We start from the raw sequence: 25,457 nt of genomic DNA, 5'->3' as shown, positions 1-25,457 counted from the left end.
CCTGACGTGTGCAAAAGCAGGTCATGGTGCTCAGCAGACATTTCTGACAGCAGCATGCGGAATAGGCGGTGTTGGAGGCTTGATGTGGAGCGGATAAAATGAATTGTTGCCATGACGCTGTCCATTGTTGACTTGAGCTCTCCGCTTAGTTTTGCGCACAATACCGTCTGATGTACAATGCAGTGTAGGGATATCATTTGAGGTGCAACAGCGGACCAACGTGCAGCCAAACCATTAACTTTTCCCGTCATGGATGGAGCCCCATCCATTACAAGCATGCCCACACGTCTCATATCAAGGCCATTGTCTTCAAAAAAAGTTGAAATCGTACTCAAAGAGTACCTCGCTTGTTGCGTGTCCTTTTAACGGCAGTAAGCTGAGCAGTTCTTCTCTGAAGCATTTGCAGTCAAAGAAACCGGACATATATGCACAGTTGGGCGGTGTCCGTCTTATCTGTGGACTCATCTACTGCTATAGACATGACATCAGCTTTCTTCAGGTCTTCTAAAAGCGTTTCTAACACATCAGTAGCAAGAAGTTGAACCCTGCGAATATTTGAGGTGTCTGACAGAGGTACGTTTTTAGCATGCACTCTTTCACGGTTTCAGAGTCTGTAAATGGCCTTTTCTTTTTTGCCAAGATCCATGACACACGAAGGGAAGCAGCTGTAGCTCTCTCTTGGGCCGTGCATGTCCGCATCATAGTAGCACAGCTCCGGTTGTAAGATGCCAGCAAACTCTGCATCTTTGCAGCCCTATCCTGAGATCCCTCAGGAAAGCTTGAGCGGAAAGTTGAGTGTTTATCAATGTGGTGTCTCCGCACATTGTAATCTTTAAGTACCGCAACACACTCATTACAAATTATCGGTAATAATCGGTTTGGCGTTTGGATTCGGCGGCAAAATGAATAAATACTTGTCAGTCCAGGCAGGGTTAAACCGACGGTTTTCAGTGTCCACTTGGCGTTTTTTGAGTTGACAAAGCCAAGTTGGATTCAGATAAGACGACTCGCCTTCAATAACTTTCTTGACAGACCATGGACATTTAAACACAACTCGCGTAATTGAGGGTTGAATGATGCTAGGTTCCTGTTGCTAGGTTGCGCTGAGTGTTGCATTCATGGTCTGTACTACTGTAGGAATTTCTGAAGACAAGGCTCGATATATATATATATATATATATATATATATATATATTTTTTTTTTTTACTTTTCTATGCGCTTTTTGCGGGACCACAGGCTGGGCCACTCGGAAGGGGCTTCTGGGCCGGATGTGGCCCGCGGGCCGCCATATGAATAGGCCTGCCCTAGATGCTTGGATAATATTTATTTGATTAAACTTATTTTAACATTCGGTTGTCGTCCAGTCCGAGTGGGAGCGGTTTAGCATTGCCTCTGGATATTAAACCTCTTCTCCTCTATTCTACGAACTCTACACCACCAAATAATTACTGAAATACACATGAAGTGATGGGTGAATTACAAACGTCACGTAACGTTATTTCTTCAAGTGCACTAAACTGGTCAGTTTGTTGGCCTGCGACACCAGGGCATGGACCTTAGTCATCTTGGTTCCATATGGGGTACTGAAGGCAGAACCAGTTCCCCCAGCCAGTCAGTGTTCAGAGCCAAGATGGAACCAAGATGGCTGCTAGGTGGTTGAGGCCCATGGGGAGCAGATTGGGGAGTGGAAAGGCCAAGATATTCCGCTGTGATTAATTAAACTCAGATTACCAGCCGGTCCTCTGGCTGCCGATGACATGCACGTTGTGGGAAAAGGGCAAAGTGTGGAAAAAACAAAAAACACGGATAAGAAAGATTATCTATCTATTTTAATTTCCCACAAACCCGCCCTATATAATGTCACTGAAGATTACACAGTCCATCATGTGTAACCAGTGTCCTGCTGAAGAATTGGTGGTTGTAGAAAATGGCTTTGCTTTTTCCGTGCACACAGAGACAAAAGAAGAGTACGTTGTTGACGTTGTGTGTGCTCTCAGGACACCGGTTCTGACATCTTCAATTTGTCCACCCTTGAGCAACCGCCGGCCCTATCCTCCTCAACCTAAAACGAAACAGTCTGGGAAACAAGAAGGGATGAGTGGGGACAGATGGGGGCCCTGGATGTGTTTACTTCAAGGGGCTGAGCATATCTTCCTGTAGGATATCCTGCAATTTGTCGGGGTACAAAGAAATGACTCAATCAGAATCAGGTGAATTCTCAACATGGCCACAATAAAGTCAGTGTGGGGTGACTCTGAAGTCCTAAAGTAAACCAGCAGAAAGGTAATAATAACTTTAGCCACTGTAGTAATGTATCGTTAAAGGCCGGCCTATTGTCACTCAACCACCAGGACTATGAGAAACCTCATAAGAAGCTCTGCCTCTACTCTGTATTCCCGCGTTCCCACCAGAAACATGACTATATATGAACATTTGTTCATTATTGTTATCGCAAACCAAATATGTTGTAGCGTTCTCCAACTCTCAAAACATGGAGAGAATCAAACCCTGATTGCGGACGTGATTCTGTGATTCATGTTTTGGTTGAGGCCGCTGCCATCGGCCAGCTGTGCAGACCTGCACTCGAGTCTTATTGGCCGGGAGCCCAGGACATCAGACTTCATTAACCAATCAAAGCACTTCCTGGGAGAGAGTAGACCCGGACAAACAACGGATTTCACTTTGATGGTTCATCCTGCATTTCTTTGAGCTGACAATGGGAAGCAGACGAAAGGAGACATCCACCACACACACTCCATTAGGGAGGAAGGAAGGAAGGAAGGAAGGAAGGAAGGAAGGAAGGAAGGAAGGAAGGAAGGAAGGAAGGAAGGAAGGAAGGAAGGAAGGAAGGAAAGGAAGGAAGGAAAGGAAGGAAGGAAGGAAAGGAACGCATGTAGAGAAAGAGAAAGGAGCAAAGAAAGAAAGAGAGAAAGTAACGACAACATGTCAGTTTAATCCTTTTGTTCCTGCAGTATCCATAGCGTTACTGTTGGAAAACCTCCCCCCGCCTCCACTCCAGAGAGCGACATCCTAGCCAGGGTGACATCCCGACATGTCCCTCCAAAGTTATTAGCTTGAAATGAAAGGTACACAAAGCTCCCTCCTCTCCGCGGGCAGGGGTCATGATGAGGTCACCCTCACCATGACTCTAAAGTCTGACAGACTTCAGAGTTATGCACAGTGTCACATTGTTTAGTAATCTCCTTTATGAAAATGGACTTCTGTGTGTTTTGGTGTAGTCATTTTTCATTTTATATGGCGGTCGTCTCTGATCTAAATGAAGTGCGGTGAGATATTTGTTGAAAAAAGAAGTGTCCTATCTTTATCAGGACATCAAGGCAGGTGTCCTGTGTTAGGCTATGTACTGGTGTCGCTGTTTAGTCATTAGGCAGACACTTCATCCAAAGAGACGTGCAGTGAGTTCACTAATTGAGGAGCGGTTAGGGGGCGTCTTGCTCTCGGAGGCCCACAGGTTAGGCTGTGGACACAGGGGTTCAAACCCAGAACCTTTTGGCGAGGAGTCGAACAACACTTTCTTGGCTCATTGTATGTACTGTTATGAATTTGCCTTAAGGCATGCAGCTGTAGCCCGAAAAGCACGGGAAATATACTGTTAAACTAGTAAACAACGAACAAAAAAAATTCCTAAAAAGAAGGACCCAAACAAGGACATTAGAGTCATTTTGAAATCACATTATCCCCATGACTCAAGAGACACACACATGCAAGCACACACACACACACGCACACACACACGCACACACACACGTACACACGCACGCACACGCACGCGCACACACACACACACAGATTGAACACAATAGTATGGGGTCAGAACAGTCTCATTAATAATGAGTGCACAGAGAAGGATTCACAAATGTATTTTATGATTTATATATAAATTACTCTCTTCTCTCAAATACATTTCAATGCACACACAAATGGATATCGGTATGTATAAATGAAAAATAAATCCATAAACAAAAATAAGTTTCACAAACACATTTCTGATCCACACACAAATGTGTCTTGTTTTAAATAAATGTAATATAAGTCCATAAAAATATGAATTAAAAAATATTTGCAAATTTCATCAAAAATGTATTAGGTTGTTGTTACATTGATATACAAACTGTTAAACTTGAATTAACAAGACGCTTTTCATTTGTGAAATTGTTTGCATTTGTGTGTGGATTTTTGAGACTCTCCTGACGTGGCTGGATTCACAAATGCATTTTTTTCAACAAGGAACTCTCTGTAGCCAATCAGATGCCTCCCTCGTTTTCAGCCAATCACATGACTGCAGTTCCGACCCGTGAAGAATATTCCAGCCTCCGAGCCTCCCGGTTCCCTCGGTCAAATGTCTGGGGAATAACATGGGTTTTTTGAATGATCGTACACAACTAACAAAAATCCACATATAATACAGACCAGTTCACACCTAAATGACAAGTTCACAAATGAAAAGCGTCTTTTAAATTCAAGTTTAACAGTTTGCATATAAATGTAACAACATCCAAATACATTTTGATGAAAATTGCAAATATTTTTTTAATTCATATGTTTATGGATTTAGATTACATTTATTTAAAACAAGACACATTTGTGTGTGGATCAGAAATGTGTTTGTGAAACTTATTTTTGTTTATGGATTTATTTTACGTTTATACATACCGATATCCATTTGTGTGTGCATTGAAATGAATTTGTGAGAAGAGAGTAATTTATATATAAATCACAAAATACATTTGTGAATCCTTCTCTGTGCAATCATCAATTAATGAGACTGTTCTGACCCCATACAATAGAGGCTAATACTGTTCCATGCTAGCTATGCTATCTGGAGCATACTGTTTTATAAGATCTCATTCCCAAACTGTTTATTCCACCGCCATATGAGTCATCTGGAACTCTGTGGGTCCCCCATTCTCTCTGTGGATCCATGTATTTATACGTTAATCCATAGATAGAAAAATACTGACATCAGTGCCATTCTACCCCACGCATCAAACTATTCATACAACACTCTTTATGTCTGTGTGGTTCTCTTCGACAACCGTTCATCCGATCAATTTCACCCTTGGCGGTTGCATTGCTTAGGACTCAATTAAGTGCTGTCTGGAATGTTAAATTGTTTGGATGAGCGGTTCTCCATCAATCTCGCATGCTCGCGGCCGTGCAATCGGCTCGTTCCAAACAGGCTCTTTTTGGCATTGCACTACTAGACTATTTAAATTCCAGCTATAATTAATGCTAATTTGAATGGCAGCACCACATGGCACTACTGTTCCTCTAGATGCAGTCCTGAGACAATTTCATCCAATGGGACTTACATGTGAGGCCAAGAACTTTTGAGCCTACATAAACATGGGAGCGGCTACAAAGTACAAACTAATCCAACTATTGTATGAAATCTGGCATAGAAACTTAAATTGAAACAGATTAAATAATCTATATTCCCTTCTTTTTCCTAATAAATGAATATTGAATTTTGAATATTCTTGCACACGTATTTTTGTTTGATGACTAGCTCTTTCTTCAATTCTCTGGTGAGGGTCATTTTGGTCTATTTGTTCTTTGTTCTACAGTCATGGGTTCATGATATATCCAGGTATGGGTTGATGTGTTGTGTAATATCTGTGTGGTTTGATATTCTCATTGTTTATAAGATATGATAAAACTGTATTCACTTAATCCTAAACGGGCCATCCAGGTGTCACATCAGAAAGAACACGACAGTAGCAGACAGAGTAAAATGTGCATAAGTTCACAAATGAAAAGCGTCTTTTAAATTCAAGTTTAACAGTTTGCATATAAATGTAACAACATCCAAATACATTTTGATGAAAATTGCAAATATTTTTTTAATTCATATGTTTATGGATTTAGATTACATTTATTTAAAACAAGACACATTTGTGTGTGGATCAGAAATGTGTTTGTGAAACTTATTTTTGTTTATGGATTTATTTTACGTTTATACATACCGATATCCATTTGTGTGTGCATTGAAATGAATTTGTGAGAAGAGAGTAAGAAATAAGAAATAAGAAATAAGATACATAAGAAATATGTATGCACAAAATAAATCTGGATACACAGAATGAGCAGTGTCAATGTAGGGATGAATTCAAAATAATGTTTGTCCACATTGAAGCTATACATTATTGACAAATACGACGAAAAAGGACGATGATTATCTTCATGTTAAACATCTTTGGCTGTTGTCAAAACACCTCCTGTTGTGCGTTGATTCTCTCGATAAAACGTCTGTCTTTAAGCTGTGGATATAACATAACACCAAGTGTGTGTCACTGCTGACCTGTACCTGAACTACATCAAGAATAATTGAGAGTGAAAAGTATTATATAAAAAGCCTAACCCCAACTTCATCAGTTCAGCTATGATCTTGTGATTGTATTTGTCTGCCTCAACTTGAATCTGAATCTGATATGGCAGCGGAACTGTTCTGAACGCATCCAGATGTTCACAACTTATTTCCTAATATTTTCATCGTGGAAAATATTTGATACTTCTTCCACACACATTGACTGTGATTTATTCATTTTCATCCAAAGCGAATACAGAGACAGACCCTCTCCCAGTTGAGCCCCTCCCTCTCCTAGAGGACAGACCCTTTCAACTGGGCTGCAGACATATATATACTGTATACATCAAATATATAATAAACATAAAGAATAATCTGTGTTTATAACACATGAATATAAGAGATACACATCTAGTGGAAAGTGATATCTAAAAAAAAAAGACAACCTTTGCCACATAAAGGATGCTAGCTCTGCATTGGCTTGTTTTTATTTAAAGACAAGGTTTGTGTTTTGTGTTGTTGTTGGTTTTGACCTCACAGAGCCGCTGTGTAGGACTGTACTGGTCTATTCTTACTGGCTGTTGCATGACTATTCAAATAAATTAGATCAACGCAAAATATTGCCCCAGGACATTTTGGAAGTGAGCAGCTCTCAGAAGACTATGAAGAGATTGAATTAAAGCCTAGTTCTTCTCAGGACAGGAGAGTTACAGACTCGCGACCAAAGCGGCTAGAAGAATCTCATGGTGAAAAAGTACCAGGCCCGTCATTACACTATTGGAGGGGTTTTGGTTCAAATCCCAACGTGCCCTCAATATATTGATATAAAAAAATACCCATATTAAGAGAGAGCAGAGGACTAGAGAGGTAAGGGAAAGAGAAAATAGCCTTCTTATTTGATTATGGTTATGGTTGTACTTTATTCATCCCAGAAATTACAGACAATTTAAAAAAGGTTTAAGAATAACTGAAAAAAAACAACAACATAATGCAATGTACTTTTAGACATAATTGTAAAAAAAATGAATAATAAGAAGTTCAGAGTTGGAGTTCATTTGTTTTATTAGGAGAGGGGCAGTGGACCCGCGAACCCAGCAGAATCGTTCCCTAAAGCAGGCTCGGACTGGTAATCTGTGATACCGGGCATTTGCCAGAAGGGCCGGTCCACATTTCGGCGTGCGAGGGCCGGCCCTCCTTCAATCATACCGGCCCCAATACTGATATACGACCGCCTTACTTAACTGACAATACGGATAACCTCAAAGAGCCCAAGAAAGAACCTACGTCAAATTGTTGCAATGGTGCATCCAGTATATATAGCGCTTCCTTGTCATGCACATCTATGTGACGGTTGGTATATGGGAATAATTTTCTATTTCTTCAAACTGTAAAATCCTGTTTCTTCAAACTGTACAATTATTGCAACAAACTAAATTAAAATAAAATTCAAATGCTTTCTTTAAACTAAACTACGATTTTCTTCTTATATTTGGCGAATTTATGTTCGAATATTTTGCAAAAATATGTTGCGGTGCACGATGGGATAATACATCTAACAGCGAACGTTAACGGTCCATGGATGCTGCGGATGTTGCTTCGCTTATATTTTAATTTCAGTGGATGGGCTAAAAATCATGGAAAGAGTGGCAAAAAGAAGAAAGGGGGAGCGGAGAAGATTCGGGACAAAAGGCAGAAATCTCTACAAGCTGAGGCGTCTGGATGTTTTAAAATAGATAGCTGGTTTGCTGTGGCCAGTGCTTCAAACCGTTGCTGCTAGTGCCCCCCGACGTCCCTGCTGCTACAACCTAACATAATCCATTGCTTGCTAGCCAGGACTGTCCGGGTATGTTAAACCGTGTGGATTAATGTGGAATAATTGCAACTTGCAAGAAGCCCCCGCGATCAAGACAGCGTCAAGGTAGGCCGTTTGGTTTTTAATTGTGCCCACCGCGACATGTTGAATTCGGCTCACAGGTCTTTCTTAAAGGGGCTTAGTTCGGAATTTTGGACATAGGGCCTGATTCCGCAAGTGAGATTGGTATCTATATCACTGGAGACAGTTTTCAACACATTTCATTCAGTCCTTCTAGTTGCAGAGTTCGCTCGTGCTAGGCTAGGGCACGTCACGGGCAATGCTAGCCTGCTATTAAAAAACAGTCTTACCCACTCCACAGTACACCCGAGGTAAATCAATTTATAACGCCAGACTATAGATTGAAATGTCTGTCTTGATAGAATAATGTTAGAAATACAACTAACCTTGCATAGCATGGAATCATCGAGGGACTACTTTCTTCAGCAGAAGCGGAATTACACTATGCGCTTGTTAGGTTTGTAAACCGAATCACGACCAGAAGAACGTAAACAGAGAAGCGGGGGACAGAAGCGCCAATTGATACGACTAGGCAACATGATGGTTCAGGTCTTGCTTTTAGAAATGTAGAAATAAACGGTACAGATGGGCACCACAAAGTTTCCACCAATTTCCAGTGCGAGATCCAGAAAGGACTCAACTGTGGCTTGTTGCTGCTGGCTTTGACATCAAAACACCGGCTCGTACATGTACGGTTCGTTGGATACAACAAATTCCTCATAATCGTCTTCAAAAGCAGATGCATCGCTAACTCCTCCAAACGTGGCCATATCTTGTTAATTTAATACGCTTGTAGAATTCGTTCGTTCACTGTACTCTGCGTTTGTAGCAATGACAGCGGCAGGTAACCTAGGTATCAGTCCGCCGCTGCCGTAGCCTACGTACAGGAATATAAACACTGCTGCTGAGACCCCGCAATTCCCTCAAAATGCAATGCAATGCAAGGTTGGTTTTATTTCTAACATTATTCTATAAACAGACATTTAGATTTATAGTCTGTCGTTATAATTGATTTACCTCGGGTGTACTGTGGAGTGGGTAAGACTTTTTTTCAATAGCAGGCTAGCATTGCCCGTTGACGTGCGCTAGCCTAGCACGAACGAACTCTGCAACTAGAAGGACTGAATGAAATGTGTTGAAAACTGTCTCCAGTTATATAGAATACCAATGCTCAGTTCGGAATCAGGCCCTATGTCCAAAATTCCGAACTACACCTTTAAGTAGGTTCGCTGAAGTCGGTTCGGCTCATTTGCGCTAAAGGGGGGGGGGCGTCGGTCGGTCGGTCCATAAGGGGCCGGTGTAGATGGAAAAATGCCAGGGCCGAAAATCGTTCCCAGTCCGACCCTGCCCTAAAGGTTGACTCGATGACTACGGCCTCGCACAAAATGGGCAGCAAGCAGAAGACAATGACATTGGTTTGTTGCTAGGGCTACGTCTACCTGTATTAGCAAATTTTTGGTTTCTTGGTTGGAGTGAAGGTGCCATAAAATGAGATTACGACAGCTGTCATGATAAAGAAGGTGTATAAGTGTGTGACTTTGCTAGTGGTTGGTATCTTCAGTTTGTTTGGGTCTATGAGCAATGAGCTTCCCGTTTTCCCGTAAGGAAATATTCCTTTGTGTGTCCTTGACTTGTATGTGTGCTAATCAGATGCTAGATGCTTCTGGGAAATTAGGAAGAGTTGGGCATATTAAAGCGACCGGTCAAACCTTGAGTGGAGAGACCAGTGCGTCTGTTTTTCCTTTGTCTAACATTTTTCCTGTCTTATTTATTGCCGTTGCATTATCAGGTTTTCCTAAGAAAGCACTGTTTTCATTTTGGCTTGTACCTCAATTCGGGATATTTTTAATCTTGTGATTATTTTGCTGTTATTCATGTCTGCCCATCAAACATCTACAGGCCTCCTACCCATTCCTGGACAGAGAGTAATCTGTCCTGCTTTCCTTCCTGCATTCTCCCTCTGTGTTTCGGGGAGATTACATGTCCTACTTGTCCACACACAACACTCAGAACACTCTGAGCAAACCAGCATTGGAGATCCTTTTGTTAGGCCATTGTGTCCCACGGCCCGGGCACACTGAAAGGAATCTGCTCTGGACAGTTGAGGGTTTGAGGGGTGTAGTCTTATGCAGGGGTTCAACCACTCAACATGGAGACAAAGAAGGATGACGTGTTGAAAATATGTATTTGAATCAGCTTTCAATTCAATTAATTGAATGTATCTCTCTTTCTCTCTCTTCCTCTCCTCTCTCTTTCTTTCTCTCACTCAATCTCTCTTTCTCTCTATTTCTCTCTCTCTCTCTCTCTCTCTCTCTCTCTCTCTCTCTCTCTCCAGACTTTCCTTCCTACCGAACCGTAGTTACAGTGACAACGGACGCCGGATCCTCACCAGCGAACCGGAGTCCCAGGATTCGTTGGGGCCACTATGAGGTCGTATCCGCGGCAATGCACATGATGTAACATGCCGCCACACGCCATCCGACAGAATCGTGATGCAGTACAACATGGTGGCTGTAGGGTTGTGTGTGTGCGCCAGGGATCATTCCTTGGTACTCAAGGGCTCAGCTGGAAAACAAATATCGGGCACAACAACAAGCACAACAAAAAATCGAGCGCTATGGAGCGGTTCAGCTCTGTACTCAAAACTCAAAGCTAAACCTGTACCCACGTTCCGCTGCTGCTCCTACCTCACCTGGACAACACCTGATGCATCACCTACACAACAGGTCTCCTTATGACATCTCCTACACAACAGGTGTCCTGATGACATGAACTACACAACAGGTGTCCTGATGACATCACCTGGGCAACAGGTGTCCTGATGACATCACCTGGGCAACAGGTGTCTTGATGACCTCACCTACACAACAGGTGTCCTGATTATCTCTCCTCGACGACAGTTGTTATGACTATGGCTGCATCTTTTCGGTCCAGTGACATCATCCGTTGCTGCAGCCAATCGCTGGTTAGTTCTTGACCTCAGACGGACATTGAGCATGGTTCGTTGGGACCAACAGAACCAGGATTATCTTCCAAAGATGAGGGTCAGGGATCAAACATGCAGGGAAGGACCTGTTGATGCCCTTGGGGGTCTGGTGGTAGTGGGGTCCACCGTTGGTAGCTGGCATCTGCTCTGCAAAACAAACACATCTCAACTAAAGCCATGGGGCTTACTGTCTAGACTTCTGTCTGACTGTAGGAACACGTTGGGGTTCAGCTACACACTGTGCTGCCTTTTCCAACTCTCCTAGTCCCTTTCACTCTCTCCTCTTGACGTTGGCGATTGAACGGATGACATTAGACAAGGGTTAAAAGACTGAAATGGCCTGGAAGAGAAGAGGAGAGGGGAGGGGAATGGAGGGGAGGGGAGAGGAGATGAGGAGAGAGGTAATGAGAAGAAAGGAGATGAGGAGAGGACACGAGAGGAGACAAGTACTCTGCAAAGCGAGGGCTTGAATCTGCTGGTCTTTGTCAACATTCCATGAGATGTGAGCTCAATGTGGGCCGTCCTGTGACTTGGTGCATGGGTCCCGAGGAAAATCCCAAGATAATGAAACACGAGCAGCTTTCAAAGGTCTTCATATCGGCGCAGAGTTTAAGATTGTTGCCACAACTGGGGAGCAACGTTTGTGTCATTATTATTTTGTTTTAAAGCATATCTTCTGTGTCCCTAGAAACACAAATTAAATGGGTTCTATGTGGATAAGGCACGTAGTCCTTTCTCTCTGAAACCCTGACAGACGGACAGACCAAAAGAAGGACGGACCAAACCCACGTAGGACGCAGGACCCCATGAGGGTCTGGGAGGGAATAAAAGTTTGCATCCAGCGGCTTTTCCAGTTCCAGCTAACGACACGTACACAACGACTAACTGTGGAACCGTTAATTTATGTACTTACCATGTTAAAAGATGTATGCCATGTTTTGATCAATCTTTCACCGCAAGGCAGTTGATACTTTGTGCTATTCTCAGCTATTTTAACAGGACGTTTTAAGAAAATCACATTTTGCATTTTGCACTTGTTACTTGTGTGATGCACAATTCACACAACTAAACACACCACAGACGGGATGGAGGAGTGGAAAGTGCATTCTGTCTGCAAGGTCGACCCAGATCACAGTATTCATGATGAGGACTGAAAGGTTGAAATAAACACCAGGCTTATTTGAAGCGCACAACGTCTACCAGAGAGGTGCCAAAGTCGATTGTTTATATCTGTTGTCGCCGGGGAGGATGATTAAATACATATTTGGGTGGAAATCTGGCATGTTTGGACCATTTTAACCCCAGCTTTACAGAGGTTAAATGTTCATGTTCAAGAGGTAAACTACTCCCTCCCCTCTCTCTCTCTCTCTCTCTCTCTCTCTCTCTCTCTCTCTCTCTCTCTCTCTCTCTCTCTCTCTCTCTCTCGTCCTATCATCCATTCTGTTTTCCCTGTTTTCCTTATCTTTTATGTTACAAATGACACATAGATAAGGCCAACAGGTGTGATTTTGATCACGGTTGCAAGCGCCTTGCCGATGTGAACCACATCACAAGGAGGAGTGTCCACCCAGATTTGTGTTGTGATGTCACAATGAGGTGGATTGAAGTCCCACCTGGTGGTGAAATAGGGACCCTTTAAAGAGCAGAAGAAGGAGATGCTGTCCTCTAAGCTCAGAGTGATTCTATTGGTAATCAGTTATTAGTATGCTGTTGTTCTGCTCACACCCCCCTCTGCTGTAACCCCCAGAGGAACAGCCACACTTGTCGTTTGGGCTTCTCTCCATGTCAGTTCCCAGCTCAATAATGGATGTCTTGTTGCTATGTGACAACAGTTCATCATGCACTGTCCCGTGTTCCCTCATTGTTATGAAGGATTTTGAAGTAAAGTTTTGGAGGTCATTCTAATGTTCTGTTTGTTCATTATGAGGTCTGCTGCCTCACCCCTCTCCCATGTTAACCTTTCTTCTTCCTTAAAATGCTGCATCATTAGAATGTGACATCCTTCGCATGTAGCATACTTAGCATGTAGTGGACTTAGCATGTAGCATACTTAGCATGTAGCATTTTCAGCATGTAGCATACTTAACATGCTGCATAATTAGCATGTATCATACTTAACACGCTGCATAATTAACATGTAGCATACTTAGCATCTTCCACAGTTAGCATGTAGCATATTTTCCTGTAACAAGTAGCATAATTTAGCTTTTAGCCTACTTGACCTGTAGAGTACTTAGAGGTGCTAACCTGGTTTCAGAGTTTAAACCAAGTTGGCTGTTAACCAGCCTGGAATTCTACCAGGTTAACCAAATCTGATGACTTTACTGATCAAGTCTCTCGAGTTCTGCATATACTTAACAACCAATGAAACCTGTGGCTGCTGAATCAGATTAACTGAACAACTGATGAACACATGCAGGCTACACCATGCAGGGTCCTCAACATGGGCGTTTGGCGTGTGGCCTTCCAACACATCATACCGTGTTAAAACAAGCCTTTGTTTTGAGGGGGCGCCGATGTATTCACTAACCCCTCTCTATGGGCGCCTGCTTGTTCTACAAGGTAATCGTCTTCCATAGAGCAGCAAATACACACAAATTCAGATTTTGTCATCTTGGAGATGATACACTTATTAGAGCTGACCTTGGAGGCCGCAGGCATCTACCAATCAGGAGCCAGTGTTCAAAATATATTATTATACTTATATTATTCTCTGAGCCCTTGTCTAAACTTGCGGAATCCAAAACAATCTTCTCAGGATTACGCTTGGCCTCCAGTACCGTGATCTCATGGCTTTACCTCTGAGGTGAACGCAGCCCGTGTTCCACCTCCCTAAGGCAAGGCATTCAGCTCTAAGAATAGCCCGATGCCGGAGCAGGGATCATGTTTATCTATGCTGTGGAAGAATCGGAATCGCAGAAAAAGTACACAAAGACAACGTGAGAAAACGTGTCAGTGGAACAGGATGCTTTTTTGTAACGTTCCAAGAAATGTCAGAAATTTGGACTTTCAAGCACTAAATGAATACACATTTATTATTTCATTACACCCTCCACCCGAGCGCAGCAGCTGTCTCAACTATCCTTATTCTAGTCATGTGTGGCCTTAATTCTGTTTGTCTTTCAATGTTCTCTCCTTTGTCTCGTCTCTTTAGATTCTCCAGGGCTCTATCCATCCCTGCTCTGCGGAACAAACCATCTTCACAGAAGTCCTCTCAAGGCCTGAAGGGTGGAACTTAAGAAGGAACTCATTCTTAGCAAAATACCATCAAATCAACAATTATATCAATGACGGAAAGCGAGCGGTTGTTTTTGTGTGATCCTACGTCGGTCAGGAGGATTTTCCAGGTTACGATCTGCAGGTCTGCATTCCTTCCTGTATGAACTAAAATATGCCAGATCTTGTCTCCTGTGATTTAAAACAGCACTGAAATCAAACTGTCTGAGGCTTGTTTAGGAAGGGGATCAGGAAGTGTTTTTTCACTGCCGAGCAGGAGTTTTAGACCTAGTACGAGAAAACAACAAAATAATCTGCTACAGATACAGAAAACTTTTAACCCTCTACACCAGGACGTCTTGATGCCCAACTCTACCTCAAAGTGAGGGTCCAGAGAGGACAAATGTTTAGTCAGTTATTTACCAATCAGTGAATCAATAATACACCAGAGACAAACCGTCGCCCAGTGGACGACATACTTTTCCAATAACCCTACACCTTGTTGTGGATAATTTTTCTTAAGCATTGTTCTGTACACCTCAACAATCTTCATGTTTACATGCAATTGCCTGGTTTGATATGCAACACACGTCATTTAGACACTACTTGCCTTTTTTTAACTACATACCATACTAACTTGCCTTTAAGTAGTACATATGGTGTATTTTCTGAGCTTTAGTGTTTGTGCAATTGTTTCTCTAGTTTTCTCTTGCTTTTAGTTTGGTCATTTTGTCACGATAAAACGTGACAAACACCACACGGTCTATCGTTGGTTTAAAAACGTCTTTACGTGGCTGGCTATTGCTCAAGGTACAATGCACTGATCAACTTTCAGTGATGATGACCAGTAAAGGAACAACGTAACCTATAGGATGTGTTTTAATGTTTTAAGACATGTTTGGTGCTGAGACAGCTGAGAGTTCAGTGATCAGCTCTCAGGTTCTGGGTCCTGACAGCTGAGAGCTTTAATTATTATAGTTATCAATTATTATAGGCATTTCTAGAAATAGGTATATAGGTATTAGGAGGTGGAGGGAGGAGCCTACTTTTTTATAGTGTAGTGGTTAGTGTGTAGAATACTCAACCAGCCTAGAAGTGACTTACTGGCCTAGTGGCTATAGTCACTGCCTTGGACTCCAAGCCAAAGGTCTTCAGTTTGACCTCCATGTCTTAAAAAGTTTATCTTAGATCTAGCTTGAATTTACCTTTTACAGTTTGGTTTTCGGTTGTAAGGTTTGTTAGTCCGGTTGCACTCTGAAACCCGACCTTGTACAAGGCACAGAGCTCGCGTTTAGGGCCAACTGCCCAAGACGCTCCGGCTCCGGTTAAACGACATAGTTTGCATAGATTACCATTAGAAAGATAATCCTTTTCTATCCACTTATGCTACTAATACTACATTTACTTCTACTCGTATATCTTGTGTATGAGAGTACACTGTCCATAAGCATGTGTAGGCCATAGAGGAGAAAGAGGTAATGTCCTCAACACAAGAGCAGAGCTGAAAGGGTACACTGGTCAGCACTCGACTGTAGGCATCATGTTCCCGGTTCACGCCTCACAGTGGCCACCAGAAGTACTGCATCCCCTATTATATATATATATATATATATATATATAATATATATATATATATATATATATATATATTAGTGCTGTCAAGCGATTAAAATATTTAATCATGATTAATGTCATAGTTAACTTGCGATTAATCTGAAAAAAAATCCATTCTAAATATCCCTTGATTTCTTGCTGCTAGCCTTTTAGTGAGATCAGAGATTGTTGAGAAGGACAGTAATAAAATATATTTGGTAAGATGGATATAAGAAGAGAGACCCGCAGTGAATTCAACCCGGTCCTCTTGACATGGGGTAGATGCATGCCAGTGGTAGGCCTACCGTAAAACTTCAATAGTCCAGGCTTTGATTTGTTTCAATCACTGAACTTTCGAACAAAACTCTTGCTCAGCAAAGATGGGAAGTACTATAACATTTATTATTTATGAATATTCCTACCCTACGTAGGCCTATACACATTACCAGGCTATCGAATAACGCCTACATGCACGTCAAACACACACGGTTGCGGAGTGGTAATCGGGAGAGTCGGGAGAATTCCCGGTGGGCCGTTTACGTTAGGGCTGTCGGGCTGATTACTGCGGGATAACATAGCGTTTATAGCGTTTATAAAATTCCTTGCAGCGCGATCCGGCAGCCTGAGCTGTGCGCCCGTAACCTCTCACTCACTCAACAGAGGCAACACTCACAAACTGTCAACGTCGCAACCAAGTCGATTTTGTCTAGAGGGGAGTAACTGAGGCCTTGAACTGTGATTGGTCAGAAAGACGTAACAGCAAAAAACATTGAACTCTAATGCAGGCTCGAACAGAGTGACACACAAACACACACTATTAAGGAGTTTTTCACCCGCTCCGTATCCTTGCTTGCCCCAACAAGTTTGTGCGGCGTGCTTGTTGTTTTGTTTCCGGTGTAGCTAGATCCGGTATGGTGTTGTAGTTTTTCTAACGTGACTAGTTGTTGCTAGACAGCAGGTGAAAAACGACAACGTTTGCCAAGCCAAAAGAGCGTTAATCGGGGGACAAAAAAATGAACGCCATTAAAATTGGTTTGCGTTTACGCCGTTAATAACACCATAAACTGACAGCACTAATATATTGTGGCGAGCAGCGCGGGAAGGACGAGACGGGAGCCCAGGTTTAAATGGCGGCGCAATTCTCGTGCCTCAATGCACCGCACGACCCCGAGAGCTGCCTTTGTTCAAACACACAACAGAAAACACGGCACACCTGACCAACACACACAACACTCTCACTAATGGTCCCGATCACACTACACATCACAATTAACACACAAACAATAAATAACTCAAACCCGTTAACCCCACTTAACCTAATAATAGAACAAGTTATCTAAAGACAATAAAACCCCTTTTCCCCAATAATTATGAATACCCAGACTCCCCGGGGGTAGGAGTCGCCACACAGCCCCCACCTTAGGGGTCAGACGTCCCGACGACCCCAACACCCACTGCACAGTCCCGAGTGTTCAGGGGGCCGGCACCGCCGCCTTGGCCCCGGCCAGTAGCGGCCCCGTTGCGGTGCAGCCTTCCTCTCGGGTTGGGACGCCCGTCTCCAACTGTCCCCAGAGGACCTGGGGGTGTGGTCGGGGACCACCTCTTTCGGGGCCCCCACCAGGTTCTGCTGTAGGGGGGCTCTGGAGCGCCGTTCGGGCACCCCATCCTCCGCCGCCCTCTGACGTCTGGCCTTCCGCCGGCCATGCCGGCGGCTGGGACGAGGGTGGGTGGCTCAAGGTCAGCCATGTCGTGCCGCCACAGTGCACGGGAAGCCTCAGCCGTCTCGGTGGCGGGAAGGGTGGCCGTCCGGACCTGGCCCTTCCGCTGCCTGGACTTGACCTCCACGTTCTTTGTGCCGGGGGCAGCCGCTGCCCCAGCTGCGTCCACGGATGCACCATCAGGACGGCGGCAGAGCTCCACCTCAGCCCGTTCCGCCTGGTCCAGAGCCGCATATATATGCATATATACATGCATATATATATATATATACATATATATATATAATATATATATATTAGAGCTGTCAAGCGATTAAAATATTTAATCGTGATTAATCGCATTAATGTCATAGTTAACGATTAATCGCGATTAATCGCAAATTATTTTTCTATGCTAAATATCCCTTGATTTTTTTGTCCCATAATTCTTCTGATTTTAATTCCTTATCAACATGGTGAAGTGCATCGGCTTGTCTTGTGCAAATGATTTTTTATTCATAACAACATTGGCATATACTGATCAAAACAGGACGATACAAAAAAAGAGCCTATAGTGCAATTAAACGACTGCTTTGAACAAATGTCATTTGAACATAGCAGTCAGGCTACTGCTTCTTTGTTTTGAGCCAAAAAAAAAAAAAAAAACTTTTTTTTTTTTTTAATAAAATAATTCCGTTAATCGCGTGATAAATTTTTTAACGCCGTTAAAATTGGTTTGCGTTAACGCCGTTAATAACGCGTTTAACTGACAGTGCTGTCAATTAAACGCGTTAATAACGCGTTTAATTGACGTTAATCGGCGTTAACGCAAACCGATTTAAACTGCGTTCATTTTTTATTTATTTTTTTTCGGCTCAAAACAAAGAAGCAGTAGCCTGACTGCTATTTTCAAGGCAGTATGTTTGTATGTTCATCGTTTAATTGCACTATAGGCTTTTTTTTTGTATCGTCCTGTTTTGATCAGTATATGCCAATGTTGTTATCAATAAAAAAAACATTTGGACAAGGCAAGCCGATGCACTTCTCCATGTTGATAAGAGCATTAAAATGAGAACAATTAATGGGACAAAGAAATCAAGGGATATTTAGCATAGAAAAAAGATTTGCGATTGATCGCGGTTACTCGCGAGTAATCGTGAGTTAACTATGCCATTAATGTGATTACCGTATTTTCCGGACTATAAGTCGCGGTTTTTTTGTAGTTTGGCTTGCCCTGCGACTTATATTTCGAAGCGACTTATATGCCAAAATTGTGCGTACATAATCCTCGGCCGCAAGATGGCACCGTCATTCATTAGGCCTACAACTGAACGCTGCAAGCCTACTGCACCACCGAATAAATTAAATTCTCGTCGTCATCGTCCTCAATGTCCTCCGGTTCAACCAAAGCTACCCCGGCCTTAGCTGCAATTTTGTGCAACATAGCTGTCACACATATCACAGCGCATGACTTGGCCGGCGAAAACTGGAGCCCTCCGCTGGACTTCCACCTCCCGATCGTGCGCTCAGGTTTAGGACCGCGGCGCATACGCGTCCGGTGGAATCCCGGTGTCACTGAATTCGGTATACTCTCAGAACTACGAGGGACCGACACACCTATATTGCTATTGCAATTTTATTCAGTCTCTCCAGACTAAACGTTCTTGTTTAAATGTTTAAAAATAAATGCGACTTATACACCGATGCGACGTATATATGTTTTTTTCCTCGTCATGGAGCATTTTTTGACTGATGCGACTTATGCTCGGGAGCGACGTATAGTCCGGAAAATACGGTAATCGCGATTAAATATATTAATCGCTTGACAGCACTAAGTTAGTTAGTTTGACTTCCATTACAAAGTTGCAAAGTAACTACTTTCTTTGATGAATACATTTTAATCTAAACATAAAGTAAGGAGTATATAGTCAACAACCGGGCTAGTGTATTAGGCTTCCGGCAGAAAGCTACTGAAAGGGACTGAGAATAATTATTTGAATCCCGATGATAAACAAATTATAAATATTAAAAAGCGTTGCCGTTCACTCATAAACCATGAAAATAATTAAGAACTTCAGTGTTGTCTATCGCTTGAAAGCCTAGTGGCTAATTCAGTTAAATCCCAGAATTCCTCACAAATGTCACATTTTACTCATAAGTATCCGATTGCCATGAAGTGTAATCATATAGAATCTGTACAAAAATATTATTCATATTAGCACACCTTATTGTGAATTTGAACTCATTTTTATTCCACTTAAAGTGTATGTACCCAGTAATTATAATACTTCCTATTTGTAAGCACCCTTCATGATAGTCTGTGACTTTAGTGAGCAGAAGTAGACCAGTGAAGATGTTGGTGATTGCATGTACAACTTTTGTGCTGGGAGTCAACCACACCAACCTAGAGGCATAAGAGCTGACCGATGAGCCTCTCTTGCCTCTCTGCTAATCTCCTCTTCAGCGGTCAACACATTTTATTTGTAGGACTTCAGAATTGATCAAATGTAGCAAAAAGCCTGTGCAAGCCGCACAATTCCTCTAGAAATTCCCCCAGTAGAAGCCTAGCGGTCGAGAGATCATTTAACATGGAGTCAGTCCCTGAATCATAAACCTTGGTTCCTATATATGTATTTGTTTAGTATGGTAAAGTATAATTTAATATGTTGTTTTGGTGGCCTATATAGGAATACTCAAACAAACTACCCAAACCACTGCTAACTGTTTCTTTCTGTAGTTGAAGGGTTGTTTGTGATTCCTTATTGTTGAAGTAAAAATTGAATGAGTTCAATGTTGAGTACAACTCCACTAGGGGGTGATACAACACTATCTTTGTACCACGACTATGACCATGAAACATGTACTGTGTGCGTGTGTGTGTGTGTGTGTGTGTGTGTGTGTGTGTGTGTGTGTGTGTGGTGTGTGTGTGTGTGTGTGTGTGTGTGTGTGTGTGTGTGTGTGTGTGTGTGTGTGTGTGTGTGTCAGTTTGTAGACTTTTAAAAAGACAAGATCTGGGGAACTCAATCATCATTGTTCCTATGGTTTATTTGGTCTCCATGGCGATTTAAATACTTGGATAAGAATTCCAAAAGGGATAGGAAGTTTAATGTCAGAAGAGCAAACAAACAATATTATGTTTTTATTATCTTTCTTTTTGTCTTTTGCTCCTGCTCTCAAAGTCATAGTGGGGTCCGTGTAAAGGCAATTTGTCATTTTCATTTAAAATTGATGCAAAAGTTTTGTTTACACTTCTAATTTGTTTGTAAGGGTCTCTATATAATTGTTTTAGCTGCTATAACTTTTGATCAGATTATCTGATCTGAAAATTATAAGTATATATTGATTCAGGATCAGGAGTAGGAACTGATATATTTATCATATGACCGATACAACCCATATTTTGTCCAGGATCACTTAAAAAATGGCCAGAAAATCATAGGGCTGGTGAAACAGGTGTTTCTTTTTAATAATCTTTACAGTGACACTCACTTGCACTTGCACAGACGTGTACACTTCAGCTTCTTTTTCATGCACTTGCATCGAGAGCTGGTAGACCTACTTGAACAAGTGCTTTTACAACTGCACTTCCCATCTAAATGCAATACATCTTTAGCGAGGGGCAACATCCAAATGGTAAGCAGCTTGTTGTCCTCTTCCTCCCATCCATGTTCAATGGGAATCGGAACAGGAATCATGAACCTGAATTAAAAATGTACTGAATTGATTAAAGAATAATGTATGAATGAATTAGAAATGCTGATACAATATATGTACACAATACTCTGTTGGGCTGTTGGAGGACACTCCTTTTGAGATGTTGATCCAAAGCATCACTTGTTGGGGGAATTCTCTCCACATCCCTAGTCTTCTGTGAGACCAGACTCATTCTGAGAAGAGACATCAATCTCTTCATTTGATTAATTGGAATACAGCCAATAGACAAATTTTGACACCACTTCTTTCATCCTTGGTGATGTTTGGAATGGAGTGTCGTCGATGGTTGCAAATTCCTCCATGAGGAATGGCACTATGTGCATCAACTTGCAGCAGAATCGCTTGCCCATTACCTTAAAATAAGATGTGCTGTCTTATCCATTGAATGCACAGAAGAGATTGTGTTCAAGGATATCATTCTGGTTGTCTCTGCAGCTTTAAAGCAGATCAAGATTTCTGCAGCCACATTCACAGCCTTCATGTGATGGAAATAATTCAGAAGGATTACAATCACATCCGTGCCTCCAGTGTGCACCAACCCTAGTGATGATGTTTGGAGGGCATGGAGAAGATCTACTAAGACACGAGTGTCAGCTTCCTCATGGTTGCATTGACCCATTGGATCCCTGCCAACATGGTGGACTTGATCAGCTGCATTGATGTAGACATCCTTATCATCTGGGAACTTTTCATCTGTTAACAACTTATTTGAAAGGAATGAGAACAGCTCCTTCTTGTTGTCAACGTGTGCCAGAAACTTCTGCCAAACTCCTGGGATTTTGGCCATTCCAGATACACGTTGTGGGGTGCCTGTTCCTCGCTTTTCCCTTGTGCCTCCTTTGATTGTTAGTTCACGATACTGGTCCCAGATGATATCTACTCTTGTTGATCGTTTTGAGTCATAGTGAACTCTTTGGCAGAATACCTTGTCGAAATATGAGTCAAAGGTCTTCCCTTGGACAGTTGTACCAGGAAGAGAATGTATCAGCACACCACCATCAATGACAATGAAGTCATAAACACCTAGCGCAACTAACTCCTCATCGATAGAGATGTTGCTACTCTTACCAACATCCATGATGTATACCAACAAAACTGACTCGTTGCAAGAGTTGAGTGCTCCTTCAGATGATAATGCAGGTAGGTATGGGGAAGATTTGTGACCAAAGACCCCTTCCAAATCCCCCCATGTCTAGCACAATGAAAGCTTCCCATAAAGCTCAGTATGATGTTTGAAGTGCTGCATTCTCAGCTTATTTACGGTCTTCTTCTGTTTTTCGTCTCATGGAACAATAATAAGTTGTTTTGCTTGATTGGTGTTGTCAAAAGTGTGTCATTTGATTCAAGTACACTCTTCCTGAAGTTTGTGTACTGCTTTTATCCAGTAGATTGAAGTTGGTCGACAGATACAGCAGCAGCTGCAGACTAAAACACCTTGTTGTCCAATGTAACCAGGTCTTTACCGACCTCATCTCGAAGCTGAGATGCAGATCCTTTCTCCTGATGTGGACGTTCTTCGCAATATTATTTTTCATCTTCAGTGATAAACTGCTCGATAACGCGGCTGATTTCTGGGCCAGTCACAACGCACGTACATCTCAGGTTTCTCTGTCAGACCAATTATGCCACAATCTCCTTTCACATTTTTGTTGGCCTGATCTATCAGTATAGATGAGAAACAATGATTGCTTCCGGTTATTGTCCAGTGTCCCTCCTTAAACAGTGCCTGGATGGTATCTGGGAGCCCATCCAAGTCTCTAATAAAGACTGGAATCAGCCTGGCATCATTTTGGGGATCAAGAGCAAAGAACAGAGGCACAAGCTTCTGCAGGGTAATGACCATGAACTCAAACTTCCTTTCTCGATGTGCCCGGATAAACAGATGAGCGAGTCCGTTATACCCTGTTTCTCACCCATTCGTTACAGAAAACAAGGGAATTAAGAATAGTAGATAAATAACTGAAGGGCATGAAATGTAAGATTGTTAAATATTCATGGCATACATTAGGCCTATACCAAATTACTGTACTTGAAATGGAATAAATAAAAAACACCTTCCTTTTTTCGCAATACTCACATTATCCAAAGTTACTATAGCCATCAATATAATGAATAAAAAAATTATAATTCAAAACTTCAATATTTGAGCAGCAGTTGATCCCCTGCATGTTAAACAAATCCTCTCAACCTCTTCGGACTTGTTCTATACTAGCAATTACTAGCAAATGTTGAATTTGATTAGTTGGTTAATGATCTTTATGTAAGCAGAAAAGTTTTCTTAGACAAGACAACACAGGACATAAAGAGTAATCCCACTTAAACATTGACCCACTGGTTGACCAACCTGCATCACCTTTTGGGCTTAATCAGTAGAAGAGAAGTGCCCTATGAAAACGTCCGCTCAGATCCAACCCTTGACTGGGAGCACTTATATAAACCCACGTGAGGTCGTCAGCTAGAAGGACCCTTTCCTCTCCAAAGAATATATTAAGTAGTTAGTAGCAAGAGGACACCGTTTCCATCACTGTATATACAGTAAGCAGGCCTCATAGTCACCTTCAGGTCATTCTGCAGACATTTGGGAATCAAACTGAGTACATTGTGCTAACCATAGTCCTGCCTCCTTCAAATAGCAGAGGAAATGTTGAACGTCCCTGTTGTCTTGAAAAAGCCCTTAATATCACCAATGGTTTAATGGAATAGCATTCATCCCAGTATGTAATAGCAAGCATCCCAGTATTGAATAGGAATACTCCCAGTATGGAATAGGAATCATCCAAGTATGGAATAGGAATCATCCCAGTATGGAATAGGAATCATCCCAGTATGGAATAGGAATCATCCCAGTATGGATTAGCAATCATCCCAGTATGGAATAAGAATCATCCCAGTATGGAATAGGAATCATCCCAGTATGGAATATCAATCATCCCAGTATGGAATAGCAATCATCCAAGTATGGAATAAGAATCATCCCAGTATGGAATAGGAATCATCCCAGTCTGCTGGTTAGGGTGCTTGAGTCCCAGCTGAGAGGTTCTGGGTTTGATGTCCACCTGTAGCCTGCTCCTTAATGACCTGGATCTGAAATCACTGTTCTATTACGGCTAAATTATATAACCTAATATCACAGAAGCTGCTTGATATATTAATACAGTATTTCTGGATGAGGAACTAGTCAGACATTTCAGTTCACTCCTAGGGTTTGAAATCAGCACATTTCAAAGCTTTTAAAGATGGAGGGGAATCTCCCGGATCAGGAAAGGATCTTTAAGGCGTCAACAGGATGGTAAATAACACAGTAGCTCAGTACCTTAAGTATCTCTAACACCGTACCTTCCCACCTCACAGGTGTAATGAGTGTTCCTGTCGTAGGCGCCGTAGCAACCTCAGATAGGGCGTTTGTGAAGACCAGGTGATCCAGACATGGCCATCAGGTAAGCACTTAGCGGTATGACCACAAGGTTGGTTCTCTGTTCTGTAGACACTGTGGGGCTACACACTATGGACAACATGCACACATACTACTGAACTATACAACATTATTTATTGCATCATAAATCTTTAATTTGTTCTTCATTGGATACTACTTCACTCACAACGGAACTTCCCTCTTTGGGTTAAACAATGTTCTTATCATAGTTGAACATAGCTTAGCTTAGTTTAGATTTGCTTTTTATCTTAATTTGGTTTAAAACATAAGGTACCATAATAAAATATATTGTTTATTCATACTTATGATCTGTATGGGGAATATTTGATAATAATAATTACTCTGTAACTGATAGAAGCCATTTGATCTTGTTTCTGTTGTGATGGCTATATCAGAGTGGGGGCTTGGAGGGCCCAGTAGAGGGAGGGGTTTAGGACACTGGTCTTAGTCTGAGACGTATTCTGTTCTGGACTGAGGACACATATCTTCCTCCAGAGACTTCACCAGTTCAAACATTGACCAAGAGCCTGAAGTTTAACCAGTTAATGGCCCTAGAGGTTTTCCACTGGTTAGGAGGGTTTGTAATGATTAAAGAATGGACCGGTCCCACTTCGTG

At 42.1% G+C, this 25,457-nt stretch overlaps 1 protein-coding gene across 1 annotated transcript in view; it reads left to right on the top strand.

The window, feature by feature from the left end:
- The window catches only part of si:dkey-247m21.3 (5-hydroxytryptamine receptor 4), a 48,385-nt gene extending 35,779 nt beyond the window's left edge, over window positions 1-12,606 (top strand). Inside the window, exon 8 of the mRNA XM_056578796.1 lies at window positions 10,538-12,606. Coding sequence (XP_056434771.1) covers window positions 10,538-10,631 — 94 coding nt within the window. The 3' untranslated portion in view covers window positions 10,632-12,606. The remainder of the gene's footprint in view (window positions 1-10,537) is intronic.
- The last annotated feature ends 12,851 nt before the right edge of the window (window positions 12,607-25,457 follow it).

The sequence above is a fragment of the Gadus chalcogrammus genome, chromosome 19 (assembly GCF_026213295.1).
Source record: "Gadus chalcogrammus isolate NIFS_2021 chromosome 19, NIFS_Gcha_1.0, whole genome shotgun sequence".
Lineage (NCBI taxonomy): Eukaryota > Metazoa > Chordata > Actinopteri > Gadiformes > Gadidae > Gadus > Gadus chalcogrammus.
Note: the sequence above shows the minus strand (reverse complement) of the source record. Positions and strands in the feature narration are given on the sequence as shown.